Source organism: Aotus nancymaae, unplaced genomic scaffold, assembly GCF_030222135.1.
Source record: "Aotus nancymaae isolate 86718 unplaced genomic scaffold, 86718_ANA_hifiasm-v0.15.2.pri h1tg000022l_1, whole genome shotgun sequence".
Lineage (NCBI taxonomy): Eukaryota > Metazoa > Chordata > Mammalia > Primates > Aotidae > Aotus > Aotus nancymaae.
The window spans coordinates 7,031,107-7,058,268 of NW_026988435.1; the positions used below are offsets into that span (position 1 = coordinate 7,031,107).

The window sequence follows — 27,162 nt, forward strand, 5'->3', positions numbered from 1 at the left end:
TTAATATTATTTTTCTAGTGAGAACTCTCAAATGAAAGGTATAATCATACCCTTTCAGGTACATGTCTTCTCCACTAATTAGAGCTGTATAAAGAATCAGACATGAAGATGGGATAAGAATTCAGTTTAGATTCATGAAGCTCCCCAACTGTCTTCCATAGCTCATGTTCCATTTTCTTATGAATAACTGTCAGGACAATATATGGTTTTTTGTTTTTGTTTAGCTAACTGCTCATTCTGCGAATACGTAACGTGCCTCCATACCAGGGTGTGACAGCTGAAAGGCATCATCAATGTGTTAAGTGATATGGAAGGCTTTGGCCACACTATGATACATCACTGCAAAGTGGTATTCCCAGATGCACAGGTATCTGCCTCGATTTCAACACAGGAAGAAGCTAAATTGCCAGTCAAGTACGATGTACTGTGAAAATCATAATGTATACAACCACTTATAATCTCAGGGCCAAATTCAGACCACATTTGTTTGTTGAGACAAACAAAAGGTTAAGACTTCGATTTATAAGTATCATTCATCATACAATCAAAAAAAGAGGAAGATGCATCATAGAACATTACTAAAGCTATATGATGTTCACTATTTTATTAGGTGATGATTTTCATTACGTTTAAAGTTGCTGATTCGTTACATTGAGGCTGAAAAATGTCCACCTTCATGTTCTGAAAGAATTCATGTAGGTCCTTCTGGTGTCTAATTTACTTCCAAGGAGTATAATTACACAGCAACATATAACTCTATAGGGACTATACCAATAGGTGGCCATGGTTTAATGGTAGATTCACCTAAGCATTTATCTTACCTTTATTTTGAGAAGTTTACTTCTTCAGAAATGCTGAAGCCTGACTGATGTCTTTAACATGAGGTATTTCTTTGCCATATCTACATAAACTAAGTCTCAAAAGAACAATAAGGTGGCTAAAGGAAATATATTCTAGAATAAAAATACAGAAAAGTTAGAAGTATTTGCTTTATCAAATGCAAAAAATTAGAGTAGAATCTTTTTTTTTTTAGACAAAGTCTTGCTCTGTCGCCCAGGCTGGAGCATGGCGCAATCTCAGCTCACTGCAACCTCCGCCACCTAGGTTCAAGAGATTCTCCCACCTCAGTCTCCCAAGTAGCTGGGATTGCAGGCACCTGCCATCATGCCTGACTAATTTGTGTATTTTTGTAGAGACAGGGTTTTATCATGTTGACCAGGTTGCTGTTGAACTCATGACCTCACGTGATCCACCCTCCTCAGTCTCCCAAAGTGCTAAGACTGCAGGGGTGAGCCACAGCGCCCAGTCTAGAGTGGATTCTAAATTTACCCAAAGGACTCTGGTAGTTTAGAGTTTGCTTTTTAAAGTATGTATTGTTTATCTAAGATATATTAAAGATATCTACTTTTTTTAACCAATGGATGCTATTACTTTATGTTGTGAAATAAAAGGTCATAAAACCATGAATGAGAAAGCCTCTAAATGTTTTTTATAAGAAATGAGTCCACAGGAGGTCTTAAAGTTCAAAAATTATTAATTGATTAAAATTATATTAGTGACAAAGTTTTGAATTGTAGTCCCAGAATGCCAAAACATAAATTAAAAATAAAAATAATTATTGAATTTCTAGTTCAGCCCATTCATGTGATGAATGACAATTTTTAGCCAGAAGAAAGGAAAGGGTTTATCTAAGAGGAAAAGAAGGAGGTTGTCTTTGATCATCAAATTAAGAAGATAATAGAGGCCATTCTGTCTAAAACTGAAGATAGAAATTCCTCCATTGTATCGAACAGCCTTAAAGATCTTTTCCTTTGCTTAAATTAAGGCACCTTCAATTGAAAATCTACATAAAATTAAGTCATGTTCTCTGTTTTAAATAACATTATTTGATTGTCATTTTTGAATGAAGTGGCAACTGGAAAATTCCTTGTATAAAATCCAGCACCTGGAAAGTCCTATCAATAAGCGTTGGTCTTCTTCTTTCTCCACATTTTTTTTTTGCATCTGCCTTGAATTTACACAAATTACTTATTTGTTTTTATGGATGGGAACTATATTATGTCAGTATACATTATTATATTATTATAAACAGAAACTGAAGGTAAACAGCACATCAATTGAATTTTGCCATTTGGATATGAGTGAAACAATGAACAAAAGTTGACTGGTATCTGCAGATGAGATCATAGTGCAGAACAATGTTAATGTCTTGATTTTAATAAATATATTGAGAATATATAAAAGCATTATTGTTTTTAAGAAATTCTCACTGGAGTGTTAAGGAGGAAAGGGGTAGAATATCTGCAAGTGGTTAGAAGTAAGTAACATTTACATAGCGAGATGGGGTGGGAATGATAAAGTACATGTAATAAATTATTAATCTAGGAGAAATCTCTGTTATAGGCATAATGTATATTATTGTGATATTTTCATATATGTGAATAAATCCAATTTTATGATAGAAATTATACAAACGTGATGATTTCAATAGGGAAAACTGGAAAAGAAAGAAAATGTTAATTTGCTCAGAAGCTTGCTGTCTTGAAAATGTTGAAAAAGCTTCTCAGATCTCAATTCATCCAAGTAGTAAAATAAAAGTAGATGTGGACCTCAAAACCCCAAGGCCACATAAATTCTCCATTAGTGCTCCTTATTCTAGTCTGAATCATTATTTGCTATAGGATAGTGAAAAAGGGCAGATTCTATAATGTCAGTTAAGAGTGAACAGATACATATATTCCACTAGTGGAATGATTGTTTTTGTCCAGAACAGAAAAGATAAATATACTCATTTTATGAAAGAAAACAAAAGGTAACAATTTATGTCATGTTATGACTTTAAAGACTTTTGTTTTGTAATCTGCTGTTCTTTCTTGTTTGACTGATGGACTCACAGATACAATCTTTATATGGAGGCCTAGCTTCTTATCTCACTGACATACTTTGTGAAAGTATTGAGAGCTGAGGACTAATATCCGAATTTACAACATAATCTTCTACAATTTAGAAGGTGCCTTATCATTTGATCATCACAAGGCTTTTACAATGTAATCAAGAGAAGAATCAACAAACTCAATCTCACAAACTAAATTAAAAGGGACATGTTTCCCCTTTATATCCACATCAAAGATAGAGAGGCTAGGAGGAATTTAAACACCATGGCATCGTATCTGTCACAGCCATATTCTTCCGGTGGTAGGGAGCTCATTTTTCAAGGCTACCAGTCCATTAACCTTCACAAGAACAAAAATAAAGCAAAACCAAGAAACACTCCCTTTAGAAATGTCATTGCTTCTAATCAGCCTTATATATCTTACCCTGGAGATTTGAAGATGGAACAAAGACTTCTACCTCCCCAAGCACACAAAATGATACAGACATCCTGAAATAAATATATAAAATGCCTGGTGGTGCATATTATAAACACATTTGTGATTTTTTTTTAATGGGAGAAAGACTAGGGCAAGTACCTTATATCACGCTTGCTGAATCTGTCTTAAGCTGTGATTTGTAACTGGGAGGGCCAAAGAATCAACCTCATTTATTTTTTTTATGTCTTGGCCTGGTCTTAGTTGCCACTTTACCTAGATTCATTCGCTGTATATATTTGGAACTATTAGTTTCCTGATAAATGCATTGTCAGAAAGCTAGAGGGGAATGATAAGATAGGAAATAAGGAGCTCTTGCTTGTTTTTACACAATTTTGTTTGACTTAAGAGATAATTATAACACAGATTGATGCTCCAATTTTGAAACAAGGTAGTAAATCAGCTTAAAATATAGGACTCGGAAAAGCCATTTGCCACATGATTATAATTTCTTAAAATTCCTGTGTTCACTGAGATGAGAAGCCATAATCATGGAATATATAGCAACAGTATTGCAGTACTCATTTTTTTCCCCATAGAAGACAGTTAAATAAACCTAAGTTACAAACTTTTAAATATCATTAGTTGCAAAATATAAATATCATTAACTGAAGCAAAGCAAAAGCATATGCTGATCGGTCTGGGCATCTAGCTTCAAGTGGGAGAAATTACAGATTCAATAGGCAAGATTAAAATAATGATTCAGTGCACTTCATTTAAAATTCATGTGTTTTCCACAAATTAAGTTTACTTATCATCATGAGGAATGTAAAAATAGGAGATTTTTGTCAATGTATGAGACCGGAGGCAAAGGGGAAACGAAAGAGAAATTTGGAGTCAGAAAGATACATATTTGAACATGGATGGACTCTGCCATGGCTTGTATTTAAAGTATCTATCCATTGGTATGGTGAAGACAGGGGCCCCTCAAGAAGGAAGGGTGCTAGCACAAGGCTCTGGATCCACCTCTTATGCAAGGAGTTATCATTTGGTTGCTGAATGATGAGGAGATTGGAGATGGACCTGAGTCGCTGAGCTTAGGGGGCTACTCAGTGTATTTGAGAAATTAACCAGTAGAGATGCATTTATATAATAACCTGCAGGAATAGATAGAACTACTTTTAACCAGTAGATAAATAGATGAAATATTAACAACCAGCAGAGTCATAATTGTGCGTAGTTGCTTTTGTAGATGACATTTATTGTGTGTTCCTTGCTAGCTGAACTAACATTTCTGAGTAAGCCAAGTGATAGAAACCAAATGTGGTGAGTTTTGGGGCTCATTATTTGGTTACTAGAAGAACCAGGTGATGGGACAATTTAGTCATCTCTGGTTTCCTTTTGCCTGGAGCATTCAGGACACATTCTGATATTCTCAGAGCAAAGACCAGAGACTAGAGAAACTTCCATAATGTGAGCGAATGAAGATCAGAAGCTGGGTTCATACTCGGTCTTGACAACCAGCTTAGAGGCGACTCCACCTGGGAGAGGTCTGGAGGATCCGTAATTCTCTGGAGAATCTGTACTTAAAGCATTCTCAGAATAGCATCATGTCTCTCTCTTCCCCCTCCTTTTGGCTCCAATGTTTGTGTGTTTGTGTAAAAATAAGACAATGATATCTCTAGATTGAATTTCTTGGAATGTATACCTAATTATGACATCTTGTAGCAATAATTAAGCACAACAAATACCTATTAGTTTAACTTTGTATAAGACGTTTTGATTATTAAAAAATACTATTTATTACTCATTTATCAGTTATCAATGTTGAAAAATCCTTGTTATATCTCAAAGGGGCATTATTTCTATGTAATATATAATCCATCTATACATTCGAGAGATTCACAATTAAAATTCTGCAAGTAAAATCGTAAGTAATCTACATAGATCATTTAAAGGCTGATTGAAAAAAATACGATTTATTAACAGTTAAACAAGGCAGAGACAAGTTGTAGATATAAGATAAAGAAAAATGAGATGTTTGTATGCTTTTTTAATTTTTCCATTTCATATTAAAGGGCCTTTGCCTACACCCTTCAAATGTAGGATTTTTTGTTTAGTTGGGAAAAGACTGTCATTGTAAAATACAGATGAAATCACCTATCAGTTCATTTCAGGACATTATTTAAATTGATGATTCTAGTTGTTCTTTACTAAGAGCTCTTTTTACTATGCTTCTTTCTAAATTTAATATTTTTAATTTTTTAATATAAAGCTGTATCTGTTAAATAAAATCAGTTATTTTCTTATTATAAACCAAGGTAAGATTTATAACCATCAGAGTTATAAAACACAGAGCTTCTTAGAAGTATAAAATAACAAAATAATTATATTCAAAATATCTAATTTTAACTAAGCTGTTTACAGTTCTACACATCCTGCATAACTCTTTTTAAAGCTAAGATTCAGGGCCTAAGTTCTTTGAAATAACAAAAATGTTCCCCTCAAGGAGTCTCTCTACTACTATCTGAGAGCCTCAAATATTTAAGGATTTCAAATGGGAAACAATGGGTTTAAACTAGTTTAAAAATCACCTAACAAATCTGGTTTATTCTCACCTGAAGAATTAAATTAAATTATTTAACATACTGTAACTGTTTAAATGCATTAGAAGACAAAATTCTGGGGCTCTTTCAAATCCTTTTTTTTTCTTCCACCCAGTTTTCCACTCTCTGTCAAGACCATCGCTTGCACTTGATATGATAGGGGTAAGAAGCATCTAGAATGTACTCACCAGCCTGATTGGTTGTGATGCTGACTGCAGCAAACTGTCTTGGTGGGGAGCTCAGCTCTGACACCCCATTAATGGCGTCAATCTCAAAGGTGTAGTTAGTATGTGCCAGGAGGTCTGTCACTGTCACCGTGGTGTTGGTGAGTCCAAACTGTCGAGGGAGGAAGCGGACATTTGGGCTGCATGGCTCACACTGTTTTATATTCCACCCACATTTTTTACATATGATGTTGAAGGTAACATCTTTCCGGCCTCCCGTGTCCAGGGGCCAACTCCAGTCCAGGATAACTGAGGTCTCGTTTATATTAGAGATAACATTTCTTGGTGAAGATGGAGGTCCTGCAAAGTAGTTCAACAAAGATTAATAAGCCTCACTTCTGTTTTCTACTACAAGGGAAATAGATAATTTACAACAGAACTGAAAGAGGTAAATAACTCTCCTTTCTTTATTATCTACTTTCAGTTCATCCTTAGAGGATCCATGAGATTACAGACACATGGATTCAAGAACACTGTCTTCCCCAGACTGCAAATGGGGGAGTTTTGACTCAAGGGTAAGGATGCACTTACAAAGTCTAACAGAATAACTCACCACTATGTTCAAAACCCTTGTGAATAGTTATGAAAACTTTAGTATTAGTTTTATAAATCTTAGTCCTTTTTCCCTATGACCTATGACCAGCATACAGCAAGAGGGAATAGAAATGTAAAAACATAAATCCCCTGTCTGTAACCTCCCCTATCCTGTCATATGTAATGCAGGATCTAAACAAGACACAGAAAAATGTTCTCTCTTTCTGGGGGTTGTGTTGCAGGAAGTGCTTTAAAATATAATTTATTTTGTGTGATAGATGTTGCATTTGTGGTGAGCCAGGCATGGAGAGTGGAGCAGAGAAAGCTTTCAATTTGCACATGGGCAACAGAAGGAAATGGGCCAAATGCTTTAAAACAAAAAACAAACAGCACAGTAACAAGGAGAAAAAACAAAACAAAACAAACATGGAGGCATGGGTTGCAGCAAAACTACTCACGGGTACAAGCCATGGATGGAGGGTCTTTGTCTGCTCGGAAGTAATTATTCTCACACCTGCAGTTCATTGAACCATCTTCCTGAGTAGAACTGTGAGGTGGGCACTTAGCACACTTCATATTACCATCCAACGCCTTGTAGAAACCTGGTCGACAAGCTACAAACAAAATGACTCTCTTTTAAAAGTCTGTGATAATTATTTTGAAAATATGTAAAACAGATTTCAGTAAGTTAAAATATGAATTCATTATAAATAAAAATCAAGTTTTCTCCTCCCAGAATTTACAGAAGCAGATGATATGGCCTAGTGTAGTTTTTCTACATATATGTTTGAATTTGCACCAAAGTTAAGAAATACACACACACACACAAGATTTAGATTATTTTGGCACTAGAGTATGATGAAATTTCCAGCTTGTGTTTTCACAGCTTTACTTGGCATTGGACTATTTGTGGAGAAAACAAAGCAAAGCTATGTCACCACGTAGACATTCCCTTTTTAAAACATGATGCAATGTGTATACTGTCAGCACTGCAGTGAGCAGTACCTAACATTGACTTGTTTTCTAATCGCTCTGTGTGTACAACTTTGTCCCACAGAGTGTAAGCAACTGACAGAAGAGATCATGGCTTCCTGTATATTTTCAGATTCTTAATAAATAATTTTCATGAGCTACGATATACTTTTCTGGCTTGACAGTATTTTTCCTTACCTTCTATGGCAGTTGCCTAAAATAAAGATTTAAATATATTCCTTTGTCTATATCTGAAATACAGAGGGATATACAGTTCCTTATTAAACTTATACACCTGTAAACTGTTACTAGATGAGATCTCTTTTAATAACTGTGTTATCTTTTTAATTTCTGGCCATATGTCTGCATAAAATGATTTTTGTAAGCCTAATGACCTGGTTATCGAACACTGATTTCAGCTTATAATTTACTGTTCAGCATCTATTTACTGTTTTTACAGAGATATGCCCTATCTGCCTCCACTATATTATTTTCATTTTGTCTAATAGAAAATTCAAAATGCTGCATTACTTCTTTTGAGTCATTTTTGTAATTACAGTGAGAGTTAAAATCATAGTGAAAATTCCAACAAGAAGTCTCTAGTAATTCTTTTGAGAAGAAATTCAGGATGCAAATTCTGGATCCAAGATCATCCTTGGAAATCAATAATTTCTAAAACTTCTAAAGCTCAATTTCAGTGCCATATTGGGACTTGTGATTTAAAGAACTTATATATAGAATAGCCCCTATAGACGGTCATTGCATTCTAGAATTTTCTCATATTAACTTTATATTGTGAATAGTGGATTATTCGCATTCAAGTAAAACCTATGTGGACAAATCAATTTTTATAATCACAAAATACATTTCTGAAAAGAAACACAATATATCCATGGTAGAATATCTTCTTACTAAAAGTTTCTTAAAATAAAATGAGGGAACTACACCGTCAAAATAAACTATTGCAATAACTTAAAATGATAGCAACCATTAATCTACTCTTACTGTTCTGTAGTTCCGACTAAGAATGACTGCTCTAGGACCAGTTTACCATATATTGAACAACTTTTGGTGTCACACTGAGATCCATTTCATGTAGTAAATTCTACTGCCCTAACCAAACGTGGATTGTGATTATAATTTTTAAAATATTATCCTTAAGCACTGGTTAAAAACTTCCACTCATATCTCATATCATATTGCCTCAGGGAAATGATATAAAGTATGTATACAAACAATGCACCTAAATTCTGTTTTCAATTTAGCTCGTCACTGAATGCCTTTAAACTTTTAAGAGGGCAGTGTTGCGTCTTTAAAAGATTAAGTTGCTGTGCTCTGAAGTAGTACTTTGTTACTTTGTTTGTAAGTTTATCTGTGTGTTTCTGTTTGAGACTTTTATGGTTTTTACAACATTTGGCATACAGGTATTCACTAAACACTCAGTCACTTTTTGTTAATATTATAAATGGCTATACTATAGAATAGTGTAGACTATATGAAGAGAAGACAGTCGCATTATCACTTCCTAGGTACTGCATAAATTATCAGGATTACTGGTAGTATCATGAAGGTAGCTACAGTTAATAAACTTTAACGTTAAGAATGCCACTCAAGTCACTAGACTTTATCCAATTATGAATAAATAATAATCCAGAGAAAATAACAGTAAAAGATAGGTAGGCACGTGTACACACTGTATAATAAATGTTTGTCAAGCATCTATTCTTGTTTGGGCTCTTTGACACCCAAAAAGGCAGGGCAGGCCCAGTAGCTCACACCTGTTAATCCCAGCACTTTGGGAGGCCAAGGCAGGGGGATCACAGGGTCAGGAGTTTGAGATCAGTGTGGCCAATATGGTAAAGCCCCGTCTCTACTAAAAATACAAAAATTAGCCAGATGTGGTGGCACATGCCAGTAGTCCCAGCTACTTGGGAGACTGAGGCAGAAGAATCGCTTGATCATGGGAGACGGAGGTTGCAGTGAGCCAAGACTGTATCACTGCATTTCATCCTGGGCAACAAGAGAGAGACTCTGTCTCAAAAAAACAAAAGGCAAAATTGTCCCTAATTCTGCCCATACCCAAAGGGCCCTTGCAATAGAAATTGGGCAGTGGGCATGTGATACAAATCATGTTAAGCAATCACTCCACTGTGATTGGTGGTTGGAAGAGACGCCACAGAAGGAGCGCCATTTGAGAAAAGTCATACACAGATAGAAGTGGCCAGTATAAAGCATAATTCAATATACAAATAATTCAACATGAAAAGACAAACTGTTATATAGAAGTATATGGCAAGTAGTGTTGGTACTCAATATCTAAACTCTACTTCCTTCTTGCCAGCAGAATCCTGATTTTGCTCAGAGTTGAAGCTAGTCAAATCCTTCCTTTCCTAGACCAATGCAGCTAGAGATGAATGGCCAAAGATGGCCAAAAAGTGGCCAAGATATACACAGAAGTCTGATTAAAGTCTTTTATTTTTTTTTTAAGACAGAGTCTCACTCTGTCGCCAGGCTGGAGTGCAGTGGCACAATCTCGGCTCACTGCAACCTCTGCCTCCCGGGTTCAAGCAATTCTCCTGCCTCAGCCTCCCGAGTAGCTGGGACTACAGGTGCACAGCACCGCACCCAGCTAATTTTTTGTATTTTTAGTAGAGACGGGGTTTCACCATGTTGGCCAGGATGGTCTCGATCTCTTGACCTGGTGATCCACCCACCTCGGCCTCCCAAAGTCCTAGGATTACAGGCTTGAGGCACCGCACCTGGCCTTAAAGTCTTTGAGATACCTTTTTTTCTCTAACAAGATGGTACAAATGCAACTGAAGCGAAATTATTCCAGCCTTCATTATGGACATTATGGCTGGGATTGCAGCAGCTTACATGTGATAATAAGTGAAAGGTCAAGAAAATCAGCACAATGTATTTTCTGTACTTGATCCAGCAACCACCAATCTCAAGATTTCTTATAATGTCAGAAAGATAATACCCTGTTTGTTTAAGTCACTGTGGCTTAGGTTTCTTTTACTTGCAGCAGATGGCATCCCTACGTGACACAGAAGGATAAATAGGGAATTAAGTTGAGATGTACTAATTGAATAGAATCATAGCCTAATGAAGCCAAAAGAGCCTTAGAAATAACATTGACCAGTATGTGTGCTGTACATCTGAGATCAATGACGTCCAGAAAGTTAAGTGACACACAGTTTAGAGGCAGACAATCTGACACCTGATAGCTAGCTAATAGACTTTAACCACCAATGTGTAAACATTTATTTAATGCCAACTATATGCAGAGTAAAATGCTAAAAATTCTATAATAACATTTTATTTTTTTATAGATGTCTTTACTTCTTCTGAAGGACTTTTAAATGTACCATCTTAATTAAATCTTATCACAGTTCTACTGAAATAATCAGTGCAGGTATCAGTCTGTATATTTTATAGACCGTACAACTGAAGCAATGATGGAAAGAACAGCATGTCCAAGATAACGAAAGAAATTCAATGATATAATTTGAACAGGGAAGGTATTTTTCTTTAATCTTATAAAAATCAATTATTGAAATCAAATTACTTTCTGAAAACACAAATTATTTTTCTCTCAATTCTAAACTGTTGATATGATATTGAAGAATAGTCATTTAAATTTTTATTTAATTAAAAAATGTAAATCTTTTTTATCTATTGCAAGTGAGTAAACATCTCAGAAAGGCATATGCTTTCTTGTACATGACTTTCTCTAGGATTTAGGACCCTCCCCTCCCCTCCCCTCCCCTCCCCTCGCCTCCTCTCCCCTCCCTTCCCTTTCCTTCTCTTCCCTTCCTTGCTCTCCCTTCCCTTCCTTTCCTTCTCCATCCCCTCCCTTCCCCTCCCCTCCCCTCTCCTCTCCTCTCCCTTCCCTTCCCTTGCTCTCCCTTCCCTCCCCTCCCCTCCCTTCCCTTCCTTTCCTTCTCCGTTCCCTCCCCTCCCCTCCCCTCCCCTCCCCTCCCCTCCCCTCCCCTCTCCTGTCCTTTCCTTTTCTCCAGGTCTTGCTCTTCTCACCCTATTGTCCAGGTTGGAGTGCAGAGTCATGATTACAGCTCACTACAGCCTTCACTTCCTGGGCTCAAGCAATCCTCCACCACAGCATCCCAAATAGCTGAGATAACAGGTGCATGCTACCATGCCTTGCTAATTTTTAAAACTTTTTGTAGAGATGAGGTCTCACTATATTTCCCGGGCTAGTCTTGAACTCCTGGCCTCAAGTGTTTCTCCCCATTCAGCCTCCCAAAGTGCTGGGATTATAGGCTTGGGCCACTGCACCCAGGCTTTCTCTAGGATTTTCTCTGTATTTGATATCTAACATTGGTATGGGCAAATGAGTAAGTGTCCTTTTAGTTGGAAGAGCAGCAGGAGTTTTTCAATTTCACAATAGAATGACAGTGACATGCTGTATTTGGGAAACATATAAGTAAATTTTCCATTTCTTGTTCAAGTAGTACCTCAATTCTCCACCAAAACTGTTCAACGAATTTGAGAATATGACTTGAGAATGTATAAAATGATTATTTTATAAGGAAATAATCTCTATAAATGTATAAGGAAAATGTTTTTCTATAACAAACCCATTTTTAAATTTGTCTCACCAGTAAGTAATCTCTCTCCCTTGCAGTAAATCAATTTGTGCTCAATTACCTATCTGTCTATGATGCCTTCATCTTTCAAAAAATCCTCCTGAGAGTATTAGAAATTTTAAGGAGCATCCATACTTGTGTGTGTGTGTGTGTGTATGTGTACACACACTTGTGTGTGTTTTATCTTGGCATATGGTAGCAAAGGCAATGATTATATATTGTAAACATCTCCTCTCCTCTTTTGAATGCAAAGCTAGTGAATAACAATCTGCACATTTCTCTCATTTCAATAGTTTTATAGAGTGAAGGAGGTTGCACATATAAGAGAATAAAGTAATAAATAAAAAGTAGGTATATTCATGCATTTTCTTTCCTTTTGTTACTGAAAATAAGTCTCGCTAAACTTATTAGATAATCCCAAAGAAAGCAGAGATTAGACAGGAAGGGTGGACAAATTAATACTAATTCAGATTTATCTAGAGACAAATTTTAAAATAAAAGCCCCAGTTACATAGTCAAGGTTGTCTGTAGCTAGACCAGCTATTAAATCAATACTTAACCAAGGCAGATGCACACATATCAAAAACCTGCTGCCAAAATGACACAATTCTGATTTACATCTTCCCTCAGGTAAGCCAGTAGTAAATGTTCTTTTCGCTCAAACACTGGGAAAAAATATTCACAGATCTTAACCCCAGGATAGTAAAACCAAAGGGTGATTGAATAGTTGAAAATCATTCAAGGGGAGGCAAATGGCCATCTTTTTATGTGGTTCCAGAGGTGTTTTCTCCCCTTTTGTAAGACGATTTTTAAACTAGTTAACTGTGGCAGGAACTCTTATCTTTAATATTACATTGATATATTAAAGTGAGACGGTCCATGAGTCCAAGTTAATAACAATTAAAAGTGGAAGCCAGCACCTCCTCAAGCCCTACTGGATATCATCATGGATTTGCCAGGGATTGTATTTGTTCATATAATGTTTGAATTCATTCATTCATTTTTATCAAACATGTATTGATTTCATAAAATGACCTAGACACTTGCTACCATGTGAATGATTGTGTTTCCCTAAAATATATACATTGAAATCTAATGACCAATAAGTTGGTTTTAGGAGGTGGGATCTTAGGGAGGTTTAGAAATGAGGGCAGAGTACTCGTGAATGGGATTAGTGCCCTTATAAAAGAGGTCACAGAGAGCTGTCTTGTCCCTTCTATCATCTGAGGACACAGCTAGCAGGTGTTATCTATGAACCAGGAAATGACACTTCACCAGGCCCTGAATATGCTGGCGCCTTGATCTTGGACTTCCCAATCTCCAGAACTGAGAGAAATAAAATTCCATTGTTTATAATGGTATTTTGATATAGCAGTCCAAGGAAATTACAACAATCATTTATTGTGTCCAGTCTTATCATAATAGAAGTCACAATCCTAGATTTTTAAAAGGAGACCAGTTTCACATCATGGTTATTTTATAAATGAATCTTCTCACTTGAGATTGGAGTTGCAAGATACTTTTTGATATGGCATTTATAAGTTATCTTCAGTAAGAAATTTTCTGAAATTTCTTCGTTTTATCTCAGTACTTCAAGTTGCCTTCAGCATGTTGGAGAAAAAGCGCTGGACTAGGAAGCAGGAAATGCGGGTTTTGATCTAGACTTTCCTACTAAACAGATGTTGGCTTAGATTTACTGATCAGGTATCTTCAAACTTTGATGAGGTATTTGAGACAGTGAATTCCTCTTCTAAAAATAACTCTAATGTTCTACTCTAAGTAATGTATTCCCAAATTAGGCCCCGAGCCATATGGAGACAGGAGTTATTTTCTATTCATTCTGCACACTTTCTATCTAGCACGCTGTCCAGAACCTAGCAGTGGACAAGATGAATTTTTAAAGTGAATGAATAATTTGCAACCAGTTGTCTTATCAGGACTGCAATTTCCTCATTGAGAAATTAACCGATGTTGTCTCTAAAGAGTCTTCTCAGTCTAGACACTTTAACATGTTAATACTCTGTACGCCCAAATTTGTGGTAGTGTTAGTAACACTTTCTACGTGGAGATAAATGAACAAATTATCTTCATGTTCATCCCTACTTTAAGGATCAAAATTAGCCATTGATATTATAAAATGCCACATGGCAACAGGATAAGGAAATGAAGCTCTTTTCTGGCTTAGAAAAAAAAAACTTGAAAAAGAAATGACAGATTCTGCAATGCTTTCCTCTACCAGAGTGGTATATATTCAAAGGGCACGTTGATTTTATGGTCAAATGGACTGAATGATACATTGACTGCCAAAAAAATAACTCCCTGTGATACTTTCGTCTTAACCAATAACATAATAAAACTATCTGTTATGATAGTTGTCCCTTTTTATACACTTTACATTGTGCAGAATGTTTAGAAGTTTGGAAATTTTTAAGGTAATGAATAGATATAAAAAATTACATTTGATAAAATATATCAAAATTTATTTCTAATTTTAAAAATATACAATAACATATTTTCTCTTTTAATGACAAGAAAAATGAGCACAGTATTAAAAATACAACTTAAAAGAGAGTACATTTTTCTTCTGTTCGTCTGCAGTGAGGTAATTTTTTTTTTGAGATGGAGTATTGCTCTGTCACTCTGGCTGGAGTGCAATGGCACGATATGGGCTCACTGCAACCTCTGACTCCTGGGTTCAAGCAATTCTCCTGTCTCAGTCACCCAGGCAACTAAGACTACAGTTGCACACCACCACATTCAGCTAATTTTTGCATTTTTAGTAGAAATGGGGTTTCACCATATTGGTCAGGTTGGACTTGAATTCCTGACCTCAGGTGATTCACCCACCTGGACCTTCCAAAGTGCTAGGATTACAGGCGTGAGCCACTATGCCAGGACTGCAGTGAGGATTTGTTTGCCCTTTTCTTGCTAATCTAGTCTTTAGTTCTTCACCTTTAAGTGCTGAGGTAGTGAGGGTATGCTTGCGTGTTATTGAGCAAACACCAAAACTTATTTTAAAAAACACCCAGAAAGGACTGCAGTGGAACAAATGGAATGAGGCCTTTGCTAAATGTTAATTTTCTATTGAGAAATACTGAAAATATGAGTAAGATAATAGAAGGAAGCCAAAATAATACCAATTTGTAGTGGATGAATTAGAAATATTTTGGGAACTTGCTGATTTCATATTTATGAAGGGGAAACAATAAAACAGGAACTAAAAAGTGTGGGCCCCTACGGGGGTAAAAGAGCAAACTGCCAGCTCTGAAAAACAATATGGAAACAAGTATGAAACAGGGAGTATTATGAGCACTACCTACACAGTGAATAATCATTATGGAAGAGCTTCTAGAGAGAATCTTGGCCTCATTCCCAAAGCACGTAACACATTTCTCCTCCCAGTTGTAATTGATGACTTTGAACTGTGCTGATGCAGAGAATGGGTAAAGTTACCATAGTGCAAGGGAGACAAATGCACTTAGTAAACCATGGTGGCTAGTGTTGAAAGAAAGAAGGCAGCCTTTCAATTGCAAAGTGAATTTTGTCTCCAGTTGACTAATGCGGTTGACTTTTAGAAGAAACATGGTCCTAATTAAGGGTTAAAAGGCTCATTTCAATTTGAATTAACTTTAAATTAAAAAAATAAAGCTGTTGGTAAATAGGTCTCTTTCAGTATTCAGACCTTAGCTCCCTACACACGGGGCTATATTAGCATTTCCCAGCCATAAACACAAACTAATGACTAGAACCAGCACTGACTAAACAGATGATTTCCTGGCCTTGCAATTCCAGGCCTGACAGGGTCTATTTGCCTGTACAAGGTCAAAGCAACTGTTTATTCCCAAAATGAGCTGCACTCCACAATGTTACAGGAACTCTATTCTTTGCCATCTGAATAGAGGTACAATGCTTTGAGGCAAGGCCCAGGCATTTCAATACACTGGAAGTGGCTACGTTCAGTCATTAAACTCCGCCTGCAATGTGCAGCATTTATAAAGTGATCAAGTGTTTCCTTCTTCTGTTCCTTCCACTGTTCAATAAAAAAGGCCTAAGGCAAAATGCCACCACACCATTAAACACAAGAAAATCAATCACAATCTAGCATGGCTCAAAGATAGCTTAGTAACAAGGCTTTATTGTGTTTGTTGTTGTTTCATCAGATTTAGCAAGACAGGTGCCAGTAACACTAAAATATGTCCCATGTACATTCGCCACAAAGAGAATGTTAAAACGGCTTCTGGTCCTGAGGATGGTGTGTTTTGCCAGCTTTTTGGCTGTCCTCTTTCAAAAAACTGTGTGTCCTAAGAGTAGCACTAGTTGAGTTTTCTATTCTTCATTATCAGTGCTCAGAGAATGAGATCAATTACCAGAATATGCATGTAATGAGCAGACGATTAGCAGGGAAGAGCGAGCACGAGAATGGGAGAATGGGACAGAAAGTCTTATTTATGAAGATGTTATTAAGGTGAATGTCAAAATGCACAGGGCTCAAAGCTGTACTAAGGATATATTAGGAAACAGCCTGGAGAAGCTTTTCAGAAGAATAGTGCTGAAAAGCTATTCTGAAATGTTTTGTTTGTTTGTTTGTTTTAAATACCGGAATAGCATTGGAATGCATTGGAAAATTCTTCCTAGAAAGGAGTTTTGGAGATGCTAAATCACTTCTACATCTGAATACTCTCTACTATAAGTTAACATTTCCTAGGCTGATTTGGAATCATAATTAGAACATGAGGTTTGGTTACCAATCCAATATCCACCTTTATAATTTAATTTTGGACAAATAGAATTACCATCATAAATTGAATTTTGGAGTGTTCAATGTCACCCCGAGAAGGAGTCTGAGATAGAAGTGATGGAAACGTAGATGCTGTAATTTCTAAAGGATCAATATTGTACATGAATGAAGGAAGAACACTTAGATCCTAGGTGTGTTCCTCTACACGAAGTTATATGAGAAATGCTATTTATAATATGGGCAAATTAGAAAAATATGTGATGTCCTAAATTAGAAAAGCTGCTAAGTAAATTATGCTATATTCATACATTTTCATAAATAAGTTATGCTATTCTCATACATTTGTATAATGGAATTAATGTCTCACATGGAAAGATCCTGGTAATATTTTCACAGAAAAAAAGCAGGATAAATAATCTATATATAATTATTTTTTGTTGTTTGTACTTTCTTATTTATCAAACATGAACGATATCACTTATCTCATGAACTTAAAAATTAAAAGGTTATTAGAAGTAAAATTATTGCACATACACAATAAAAAATCAAGACATTTTAGTCAATGAATATATGTGTTCATATAATATAAAGTTTAGGTGCATGTGCATGTAATTATGTGGATGTAAAGTATGTAACTACATTGCACACTCTATGTGGGGCTAAAATGTACATATCCACACATCTCTCCCACTCGGTCTGCACACACACATACAGATCCACAAACATACACTCACCACAGTTTTTATTGGTTCTTACTTTGATTTTACTGAATCTAAGAGCTTCCTTTTTCTTCTTGCTTTTTTTTTCCTTCAAAGAAATGCAACATGGAGCAGTGGCTCATGCCTGTAATCCCAGCACTTTGGGAGGCCAGGATGGGCGGATCAAGAGGTCAGAAGATCGAGACCATCCTGGCTAACACTGTGAAACCCTGTCTCTTCTAAAAATACAAAAAAAATTAGCTAGGCATGGTGGCACAGACCTGTAGTCCCAGCCACATGGGAGGCTGAGGCAGGTGAATTACTTGAACCCAGGAGACAGAGGTTGAAGTGAGCCGAGATGGCACCACTGTACTCCAGCCTGGGTGACAGAGCGAGACTCCACCTAAAAAAAAATGCAACATGGAGGGAAATTATAATTGATGGAAATTTTTTATAGCCTACTATGGTGAATTTTCGAACTTTCTAGACTAAGTATTTGCATCCCCACTTGTAAGATGTATACAGAAAATAGCACATTTTAAAAAAATCTAGGATTTAAATGAAAACCGGTACAAGGTGGAAAATTTAGAGGGATAACAAACAAATTTCTCTGGATGCTGCAAAATACAATGCAAAATTATTTGCTCTCTTGATTATATTGTTGGTTATTCACTCTCCAGAAAAAAAGATGACTAATTAGACTTTAAGGAAGGGTGACATCATTGCATTATAAGTCCTTTAAATTGGCTTTACTGTTTAGACAAATTTATTTTAAATTAAAGTACCTTTCTAATCTGAGAAACAAACTCAGCTTTCAAATTCACACCTTAATATTTCATATCATCCTATCAGCTTTACATTCCATTTTGATCTTTTGAAATTTATTAAAATGACTTATGTGATAATATTATTGTTAAAAAGCCAATGGATTTAAAATAAACCTATGGTATATAATCTATATATTGGAATATTTATTATAACGTAATATTACCAACTAAAAGAAGTTTATCATTTAAAGGTATTCAGTGTTTGCTTTGAGTAATTTCATGGGAAACAAACATTTATCAGGTAACAGAAAAATAGAATGAAAGAGTTAGTGCAATTTTAGGGTCTGTTTTTTATTTGTTTTTATGTTTATGCCAAGTATCTGTTCTAAGATAGAAAGAGGATTTCTATTTAAGGTATCCTGAAATTTATTCCCTAAATAGATAAGAATGGATTTCTCAAGGAAATCATAAAAACTGTCATAAATAAGTGCTTAGGGGATCAACAAAACTTGACTGAATGAGTTTTTCAAATATCTTAAACTAATCCTCTTTTTTGAAACTCTAAAGACATAAATGTTTATAATTGTATAGAAACATTTGAATACTTGATTTTCACATAAAAGGAGTTCCATCTTATTCAAGAAAAATATTTTTCTAAGAAAAAAGTATTTTTAAAAACTTGCCTCTATAAAGTTTCAGATTTGTATATTCACTCAAATTTTGTATTTTCAAAAATACACAAATACTCCCCTCTCCCAGTGAAGGTGGAAAGAAACTTCTCAAGTCTATAGAACAACCTCATGGCAGATGCCACAGCAATACACAGTGGTATTTAATGGTATTATGAAAATGGAATAGCCAAAAACTTTAAGATGCACTATAACAGGTTTGCATTCTTTAAAGTGGGTAATTTCTAAATATAGAGATAAATGTTTTTTTCTTCACTGTGTTATTGTAAAACTTTACCTTCAACTTGCAAGATGAATTACAATAAAAGTAATAAGATAATTAAATCCATTTAAGAGGAAGAGAGAATTAAAGGTCAGCAAGGATGGGAGAAAAGATGAGAAAATAGTATATTGGAAATATTAAGATGCATTGCTTATAGTTGGCAAATACATAACACTCATAGTATAAATAACTGGGACACATCAGGGGTTTGGACCATACAGAAGAACAATAGAAGGATTTTTGCCATTTTTGTTCACTTTATCTGGAAATGTCACATAACCTCAGACTTGGTTATCTGTATTCAGTGTTGTTACCCTAGAAGTGGGGAGGGGATGGTGGGCGGTGGAGTGGGGAGTGGGAGAGAGAAGGAGAGAGAGAATTGGTGTGTTTGTGTGTGTTAAAATGGACACACCCAGGTTATGTGTGTATGTTTATATATGAATTTAAACCACACTCTATTTCTTAGTAGAGATAATTACACATTCCATTAATCTTTTGGAATTACTTTTTAGATTTTCATTGATTGCCTTGAGATATTCATTCAGGATAATTGTGTTCTTTTATATTCTGCAAAAAAATGAACCTGGAAAGGTGAGGGATTGGGAAGAGGGTGAGAAAGGGATTTAGTTCCCCGAGATTGTTACATCTTATCCCAGCAGCACACATTCCCCGTTGGCTTGGAAAACTCAGGTAGATTGAACTACAGTGATTACATCTCCTCTTCCAGAGACACCTACTTAGTGAGAACAGTTCATACCTACATGCAATGAAAAAAGCAGCATTGACTGAAAACCTATCCCATGCCTAGCATTGCACTTGTGTTTTAATTCCAAATTCATAACAATTATGTGAGACTGGTATTATTTCTTTTTCATGAGGAAAAGATTAAGGCTTAAAGATATTAAGTACATTGGCTGTTTATCCCGAGATTAAGTGTTGTAAATAGAAATGAAACATGTTTGAGGGTTTCCAAAACATAGATATTCTGTGTTTTTCCATCCAATTTCTTCTTCTTCGTGTATAATTTTAAAGTGACAATTAATGTAGCACTAACACGCAATCCTGCACTGTAAAAATAACGTAACCAATTTAATGGAAGTGTGACTATGAAGATAGAAGCATCTTCCAAGGCACACAGGGAAATTGATTACCTCATTTCTTTCCAGTGACTGTTAATTCCATAGTAGTTTTCTTTTTTTTTTTTTTTTAAAGAGAAAGAGAGAATAGGAAGGAGGAAAAAGGAAGAGAAAGAGAGAGAGAGAATGGGGAGGAGGGAGAAGGAAAAGAAAGAGGGAGAGAGAATGGGAGTATTGCTTTCTTGCCCAGGCTAGAATGCAATTTAGTAATGGGTATTGAAAACCTCTTTTATACTGATAATTATACTTAATGATGTAGTCAGGAAGGAATAAGGGAAGAAGATAACAAACAAACAGCCAACTAATATTTAATTTAAACCTATGAAATGCTATGCGATTACTGAGGAGTGATTTACTTCCAATTATATAGTCACCTTTGGAATAGGTGTGAGGTGGTAATGTATGTTTTGTGTATTTGAAGTGGAGAGTTCTATAAATGTTTATTAAGTTTACTTGTTCCGGGTCTGAGTTCAAGTTCTGAATATCCTTGTTAATTTTCTATCTCGTTGATCTATAGAATCGTTAGCTCTTCTTGTTGCATTGATCCTTTTGCCATTATGTAATGTCATTCCTCACCTCTTTTGATCTTTGTTGCATTAAAGTCTACTTTATCAGAGGCGAGAATTGCATCTCCTGCTTTTTGTTTATTAGTTTATTTTTACTCTCTGTTTGATTGGTAAATCTTCCTCCTTCTCTCTGAGTCTTTGTGTATTGTTGCATGTAAGATGGGCCCGGATGCAGCATACCGATGGGTTTTGGCTTTTTATCCAATTAAAATATATATAAGTTTAATACCGGCGTTTGATGCTAGCTGGCTGTTTTGCCCATTAGTTGATGTAAATTTTCTATTGTGTTAAAGTTCTTTGCTTTTTGATATATTTTTGGAAAGGCTGATATTGGTTGTTCCTTTATATGTATAGTGCTTCTTTCAGAAGCTCTTGTAAAGCAGGCCTGGTGGTGGTGAACTCTCTAAGTACTTGTTTGTTCGCAAAAGATTTAATTTTTCCTTCGCTCATAAAGCTTAGTTTGGCTGGATAGGAAATTCTGGGTTGAAAGTTCTTTTCTTTAAGGATGTTAAATATTGGTCCCCACTCTTTTCTGGCTTGTAGGGTTTCTGCTGAGAGATCTGCTGTAAGTCTGATAGGTTTCCCTTTATGGGTAACCTGACCTTTCTCTCTGGCTGCCCTTAGTATTTTCTCCTTCATTTCAACCCTAATAAATCTGGCGATTATGTGCCTTGGGGTTGGTCTTCTTGAAGAATATCTTTGTGGTGTTCTCTGTATTACCTGGAGTTGAATATTACCCTGCCTTGCCAGGTTGGGAAAATTTTCCTGAATGATATCCTGAAGAGTATTTTCCAACTTGGATTCCTTCTCTTTGTCACATTCAGGTACACCTATCAAACGTAAATTAGGTCTTTTCACATAGTCCCATATTTCTTGGAGACTTTGTTCATTCCTTTTCATCCTTTTTTCTGCATTCTTGTCTTCTCGTTTCATTTCACTGAGCTGGTCCTCGACTTCTGATATCCTTCCTTCTGCTTGATCAATTCGACTGTTTAAACTTGTGCATGCTTCGCGAAGTTCTCGTGTTGTGTTTTTCAGCTCCATCAATTCACTTATATTCTTCTCTAAATTGTCCATTCTCGTTAACATTTCGTCAAACCTTTTTTCAAGGTTCTTAGTTTCTTTGCATTGGGTTAGAACAAGTTCTTTTAATTCACAGAAGTTTCTTATCACCCACGTTTGGAAACCTGCTTCTGTTATTGGAACACCCGTGTAATCTATTAAGCCTTGTTCCGTTACTGATGAGGAATTGCAATCCCCTGTAGAGGGAGAGGCATTCTGATTTTGAGTATTCTCTACCTTTTTACGCTGGTTTCTTCCCTTCATTATATATTTGTCCGTCTGTCGTCTTTGTAATTACCGACTTTCTAACTGGGTCTCTGACGTCCAACTTGTTGATTCCCTGCGCCGAAATCTGAGCAATCCACTGAGCCGGCCAAAACAGCGGTGTTAAGACCGATGGTGCTTTTCTGCCCGAGAATCTCCAGACTCTGCACCAAGAACTGGCGTGCTAAGGCACCAGCAAAACCGCCACGCCGGCCACAAGAGTCGCCCCGGCGACCCGTGGAGCTCCTCCACTGGGAATCTCCTGGTCCGTGAGCAACTAATATTCGTCTGAAAGTGTGGCGTCCTCTCGTTCTTTGCGCTTTCACTGGGAGGTACGTGCCCGAGCTGCTAATCATCAGCCATCTTGGATCTTGTCTCCCAGTAGTTTTCTTCAACAATATCTTAGGTGTCTAGCCAAATAAGTATTAGGAGTAGAGAATGCTTAATTTATGCAGACTTGCTGAAAAGGTATTTGCGGTTTGAATTATTTTGTGGCGGGATCTGCCTGCTTACTATATAATGCACTGAATACTATATGTTATTAGCCAAAACATGGAACTTTATTGTATAGAGGGAAAAATAAAAATTTTATTTTTCTAAGTTACTGGAGGGTGCTTAATGTCTGACAGAGTAAAGCAGTAAAGTGGGATTGCATACATTCTTTGAGGTGCTTTTTTCTTTTTTGAGATGGAGTTACACTCTGTTACCCAGGGTGGAGTGCAGTGGCACGGTCTTGGCTCACTGCAATCTCTGCCTCCTGGGTTTAAGCAATGCTCCTGCCTCAGCCTCCCAAGTAGCTGAGATTACAGGTGAGAACCACATTGTCCAGCCTATTTTTGTATTTTCAGTGGAGATGGGGTTCCACCATGTTGGGCAGGCTGGTCTCCAACTTCTGACCTCAAGTGATCCACCCGCTTTGGCCTCCCAAGTTCTTTGAGTGTTGATCGGAAACAATTTATGGCATTTACAGATACAGCACCCTACTATGTATCTGCACCATGTATCTGAAAACAATATAGTGAAAAAAAAAAGCACAGTTCTCAACACTTTCAGGGGTATGTTGATGCGCTTCAGAAAAGATGCCTAATCAAACCTGTTGCACTGTGCCCCATCTGTACTTATCAATTTGATTATCCATTTGCACAACTAAATAAAATATTTAAAACCAGTAACACTTTTGTTAATTAGAACTGGAATAGTACATCTAATGGTACATCTAATGTGCCTTCAGTATAACATGCGATAGAATCTGTACCACTTTCTTTGTGAGAAACTCTTGGTTTCTTAGCACTTACAGTCTATTTGACGACACATAGTGTGGGGATTTATCTGGAAAGGAAATGAAAATTTTTATGACTACACAAGTTCATTATATAACATCACCTAAACTTATATTCTAGCAGCCATGTCTAACTGCCTTAACATTTCATCATCTGTGTGTTTACAGGCCAGATAAAAATTTCAACTACCTGAAAGTCTTCTTTCTAAAACAGTGTGCTCTATTCAGTTGAAAATTGACATATCTTGTAAGGTAATCTAGTTACTTATCTACACATCAACTAAACACTGACAGTGTAATCATGTTGCAGAAAACACATGCAGAAAATACATTCTACATGTGTTTAAAACTCCTATTATATTAACCTATATTATATCAACTCCTATTATATTACTTCAGTGTGACAGATAAGGTACCTGTACTTCATGGGCATCTTTCTTTTAATTACCTGTATTTCTCACCATGGACTAGAATGACTGGCTTATATAGAGCAACCAAAAAACTTTTAGGGAAGAATGGAGGCCTCTTTCATCTCCCCACAGCAATTCCGCATTATCCCGAGTCCTATGCCCAATTACTTGGCTCAACCAAACATATATATCTTAGTAGATCTAACTTCCTTTTAAAGAATCAGTCTCATGCTATGAACCAATCATGAAGTTTCCTAATAAAAACAACAACAACAACAACAACAAATCAGAAAGAGGATGGACAAGTTTTTCAAGATATTTATGTGTTCCATTAGGTGCTAAATACTGAAATACAGTTGGCTTCTGTATTGATGGGTTCTGCATCCTGGATTCAATCAGCCACAGATCAATTTTTTTTTTTAAATGGATAGTCAAGGGCCAGGTGCAGTGGCTCATGCCTGTAGTCCTAGCACTTTAGGAGGCCAACACAGGTGGATATCTTCAGCTCCAGAGTTCCAGACCAGACTGGGCAACATGGCAAAACCCAATCTTTACAAAAAATACAAGAATTAGCAGGGCATGGTGGTGCTTGCCTGCAGCCCCAGCTACTTAGGAGGCTGATGTGGGAGGACCACCAGAATCCAGGGGAGTCAAGGCTTCAGTGAGTCACGATTGCATCAGTGCACTCCAGCCTGGACAACAGAGCAATATCTTGTCTCAAAAAATAAGATGGTTGTACCTGTATTAAATATGTACAGATCTTTTTCTTGCCATTGTTCTCTAAATAATAAAGTATAACAACTACTTATTAGCATTTACATTGTATTAGGTATTTATTATAAATAATCTAGAGATGTTGCAAAGTGTATGGAAGGATACAGACAGGTTATCCACAATTACCACACTATTTCATACAAGGAGCTTGAGCATCCATGGATTTAGGTATCCTCAGGGGTTCTGGAACTAATATCGCATTGATACCAAGGGACAATTGTGTATGATATGTACATAATATGAAATAATACATATGATTAATGATGATCATAAATCACATTTTAAAACTAGAAACTAAAAGGACTTCCCAGTGTCCTCTAAACATTTCTTTAAAAGAAAAACTCCACTTTAATTTTAAAATCTTTAATATAATCAATTATATTAAAGATTTTGTTTAAAAAAATTTTAATTACATATATCTTAATTCTATATAAACCTTAATTATATTAAAGCAAAATCCCAAAGATAGAAGAAAATATGAGTTATATTTACTAAGGAAACTTTTTTCTTAAATAAACATTTAAGTTGGCATAGAAAAGGAGTACATAAATTTCCAGTTGAATAATATTTATGATATGTACAGTATCCAAACTTTAAAAGAGATCTATCATTTTCTGATATATACAAAGTACTAAAGTATTCACAGGGCATGTAAAAGGAAAAAATAAAAAAGTAGAAGGCATACAATTCTAGGATAAAAGTCTTGAGACAGGAAGGAACTGGAGAGTAAATGAAAGTGAAAGAATAAAAGAATATAGCTGGAACAGAAAGGATATGAGGCCTCAAATTAGTTTAGTGACACACACAGGCCAATCAGGCCATGCCATGTCTTCAGGGTTATATTAAGGTGGCTTGTTTTGCTTTTCTTTTTTTCTTTTTTTTTTTTTTCTGATGGAGTTTTGCTGATCTTATTGCTCAGGCTGGAGTGCAGTGGTGTGATCTTGGCACACTGCAACCTCTGCCACCCGGGTTCAAGCAATTCTCCTGCCTCAACCTCCCAAGTAGCTGGGATTACAGGTGCCCATCACCATGCCTGGCTAATTTTTTTTGTATTTTTAGTAGAAACAGGGTTTCGCCATGTTGGGCAGGCTGGTCTCGAACTCCGGACCTCAGGTGATCCACCCGCCTTGGCCTCTCAAAGTGCTGGGATTACAGGCATTAGCCACTGCACCTTGCCATTCTTGTTTTTCTATATTAAGTGTTGTCAGATTATAGAAAGGTTCAGGCATGAGGTACGCCATAATCAGATTCACATTTCAAAGAGATCATGCTTGCTTCTATCGGGAAAATGTATTAAACAGGGTCAACAATGGAACAGATAGGAAACTACTAAAATAATCTAAATACTAGATGATGGGCATAGGTGGAGGAGTGATTGTGGACATAGAAAGAAGTGTATTCATTTGAGATACATTATGTAGATGGTATGGAGATTGTAGATGATGCTGAATGTAAAGTGGAAGAAAGCACAAAATCAATAATTCTTCCAAAAAGACACATGCACTCATATGTTCACCACAGTACTATTCATCATAGAAAAACATGGATCAATCTAGGTGCCCATCAGTGGTGACTTGGATAAAGAAAACATGTACATATATACAGTGGGACACCATGCAACCATAGGCAAGAATGAAATCACATCCTTTGCAGCAACATGGACACAACCGGAGGCCATTATGCTAAGTGAATTAGGAACAGAAAACCAAATACTGCACGTTCTCACTTATAACTGGGAGCTAAACACGGGGTACTCACGAATATAAAGATGGCTACAATAGGTATTAGAGACTAACGGTGAGGAGAGAGAGGGGTGAATAAGGGTTGAAAAACTAACTGGGTATTAGGCCACTCTCTGGGTGACAGGATCATTCATATCCCAAATCTCAGCATTACACAGTATACCCATATAATAAACCTGCACAGGTACCCCTGAATCTAAAACAAAAATTGAAATTATAAAAAGTACAATGACATCTAAAAACTGGTAATTATGTGTTGGGAAAAGCAGTAAAGGAGAAAGGACTTACAGAGGGCCTACATTAATTGGTTATGAGTAACATATAAACAAGGAACAACAAACTGTGGAAGGCCGCAGGAGGCCTCTGAGGGGGAAGGCCTCTCCACGCCTCATGTTCCCATGCAGTGACCTCGGCTCTGTTACCATAAACATTGTGCTCAAGGACGTAAAACCCCTTCATAGCACTATGACGTAACCAGACTTGTAGGCTCCTTGTAAGGGCCGAGTTCCATCAGCTGCACA

General features: G+C 36.4%; 1 protein-coding gene across 2 annotated transcripts in view; it reads right to left on the reverse strand.

The window, feature by feature from the left end:
- EPHA3 (EPH receptor A3) overlaps positions 1-27,162 on the reverse strand; it is a 374,626-nt gene that overhangs the window by 115,987 nt on the left and 231,477 nt on the right. For both annotated transcript variants that reach the window (XM_064380008.1, XM_064380007.1), the window contains exons 4-5: positions 7,131-7,286; positions 6,103-6,438 (exon numbers count right to left, since the gene is read on the reverse strand). In XM_064380008.1, the coding sequence (XP_064236078.1) occupies positions 6,103-6,438; positions 7,131-7,286 (492 nt within the window). The remainder of the gene's footprint in view (positions 1-6,102; positions 6,439-7,130; positions 7,287-27,162) is intronic.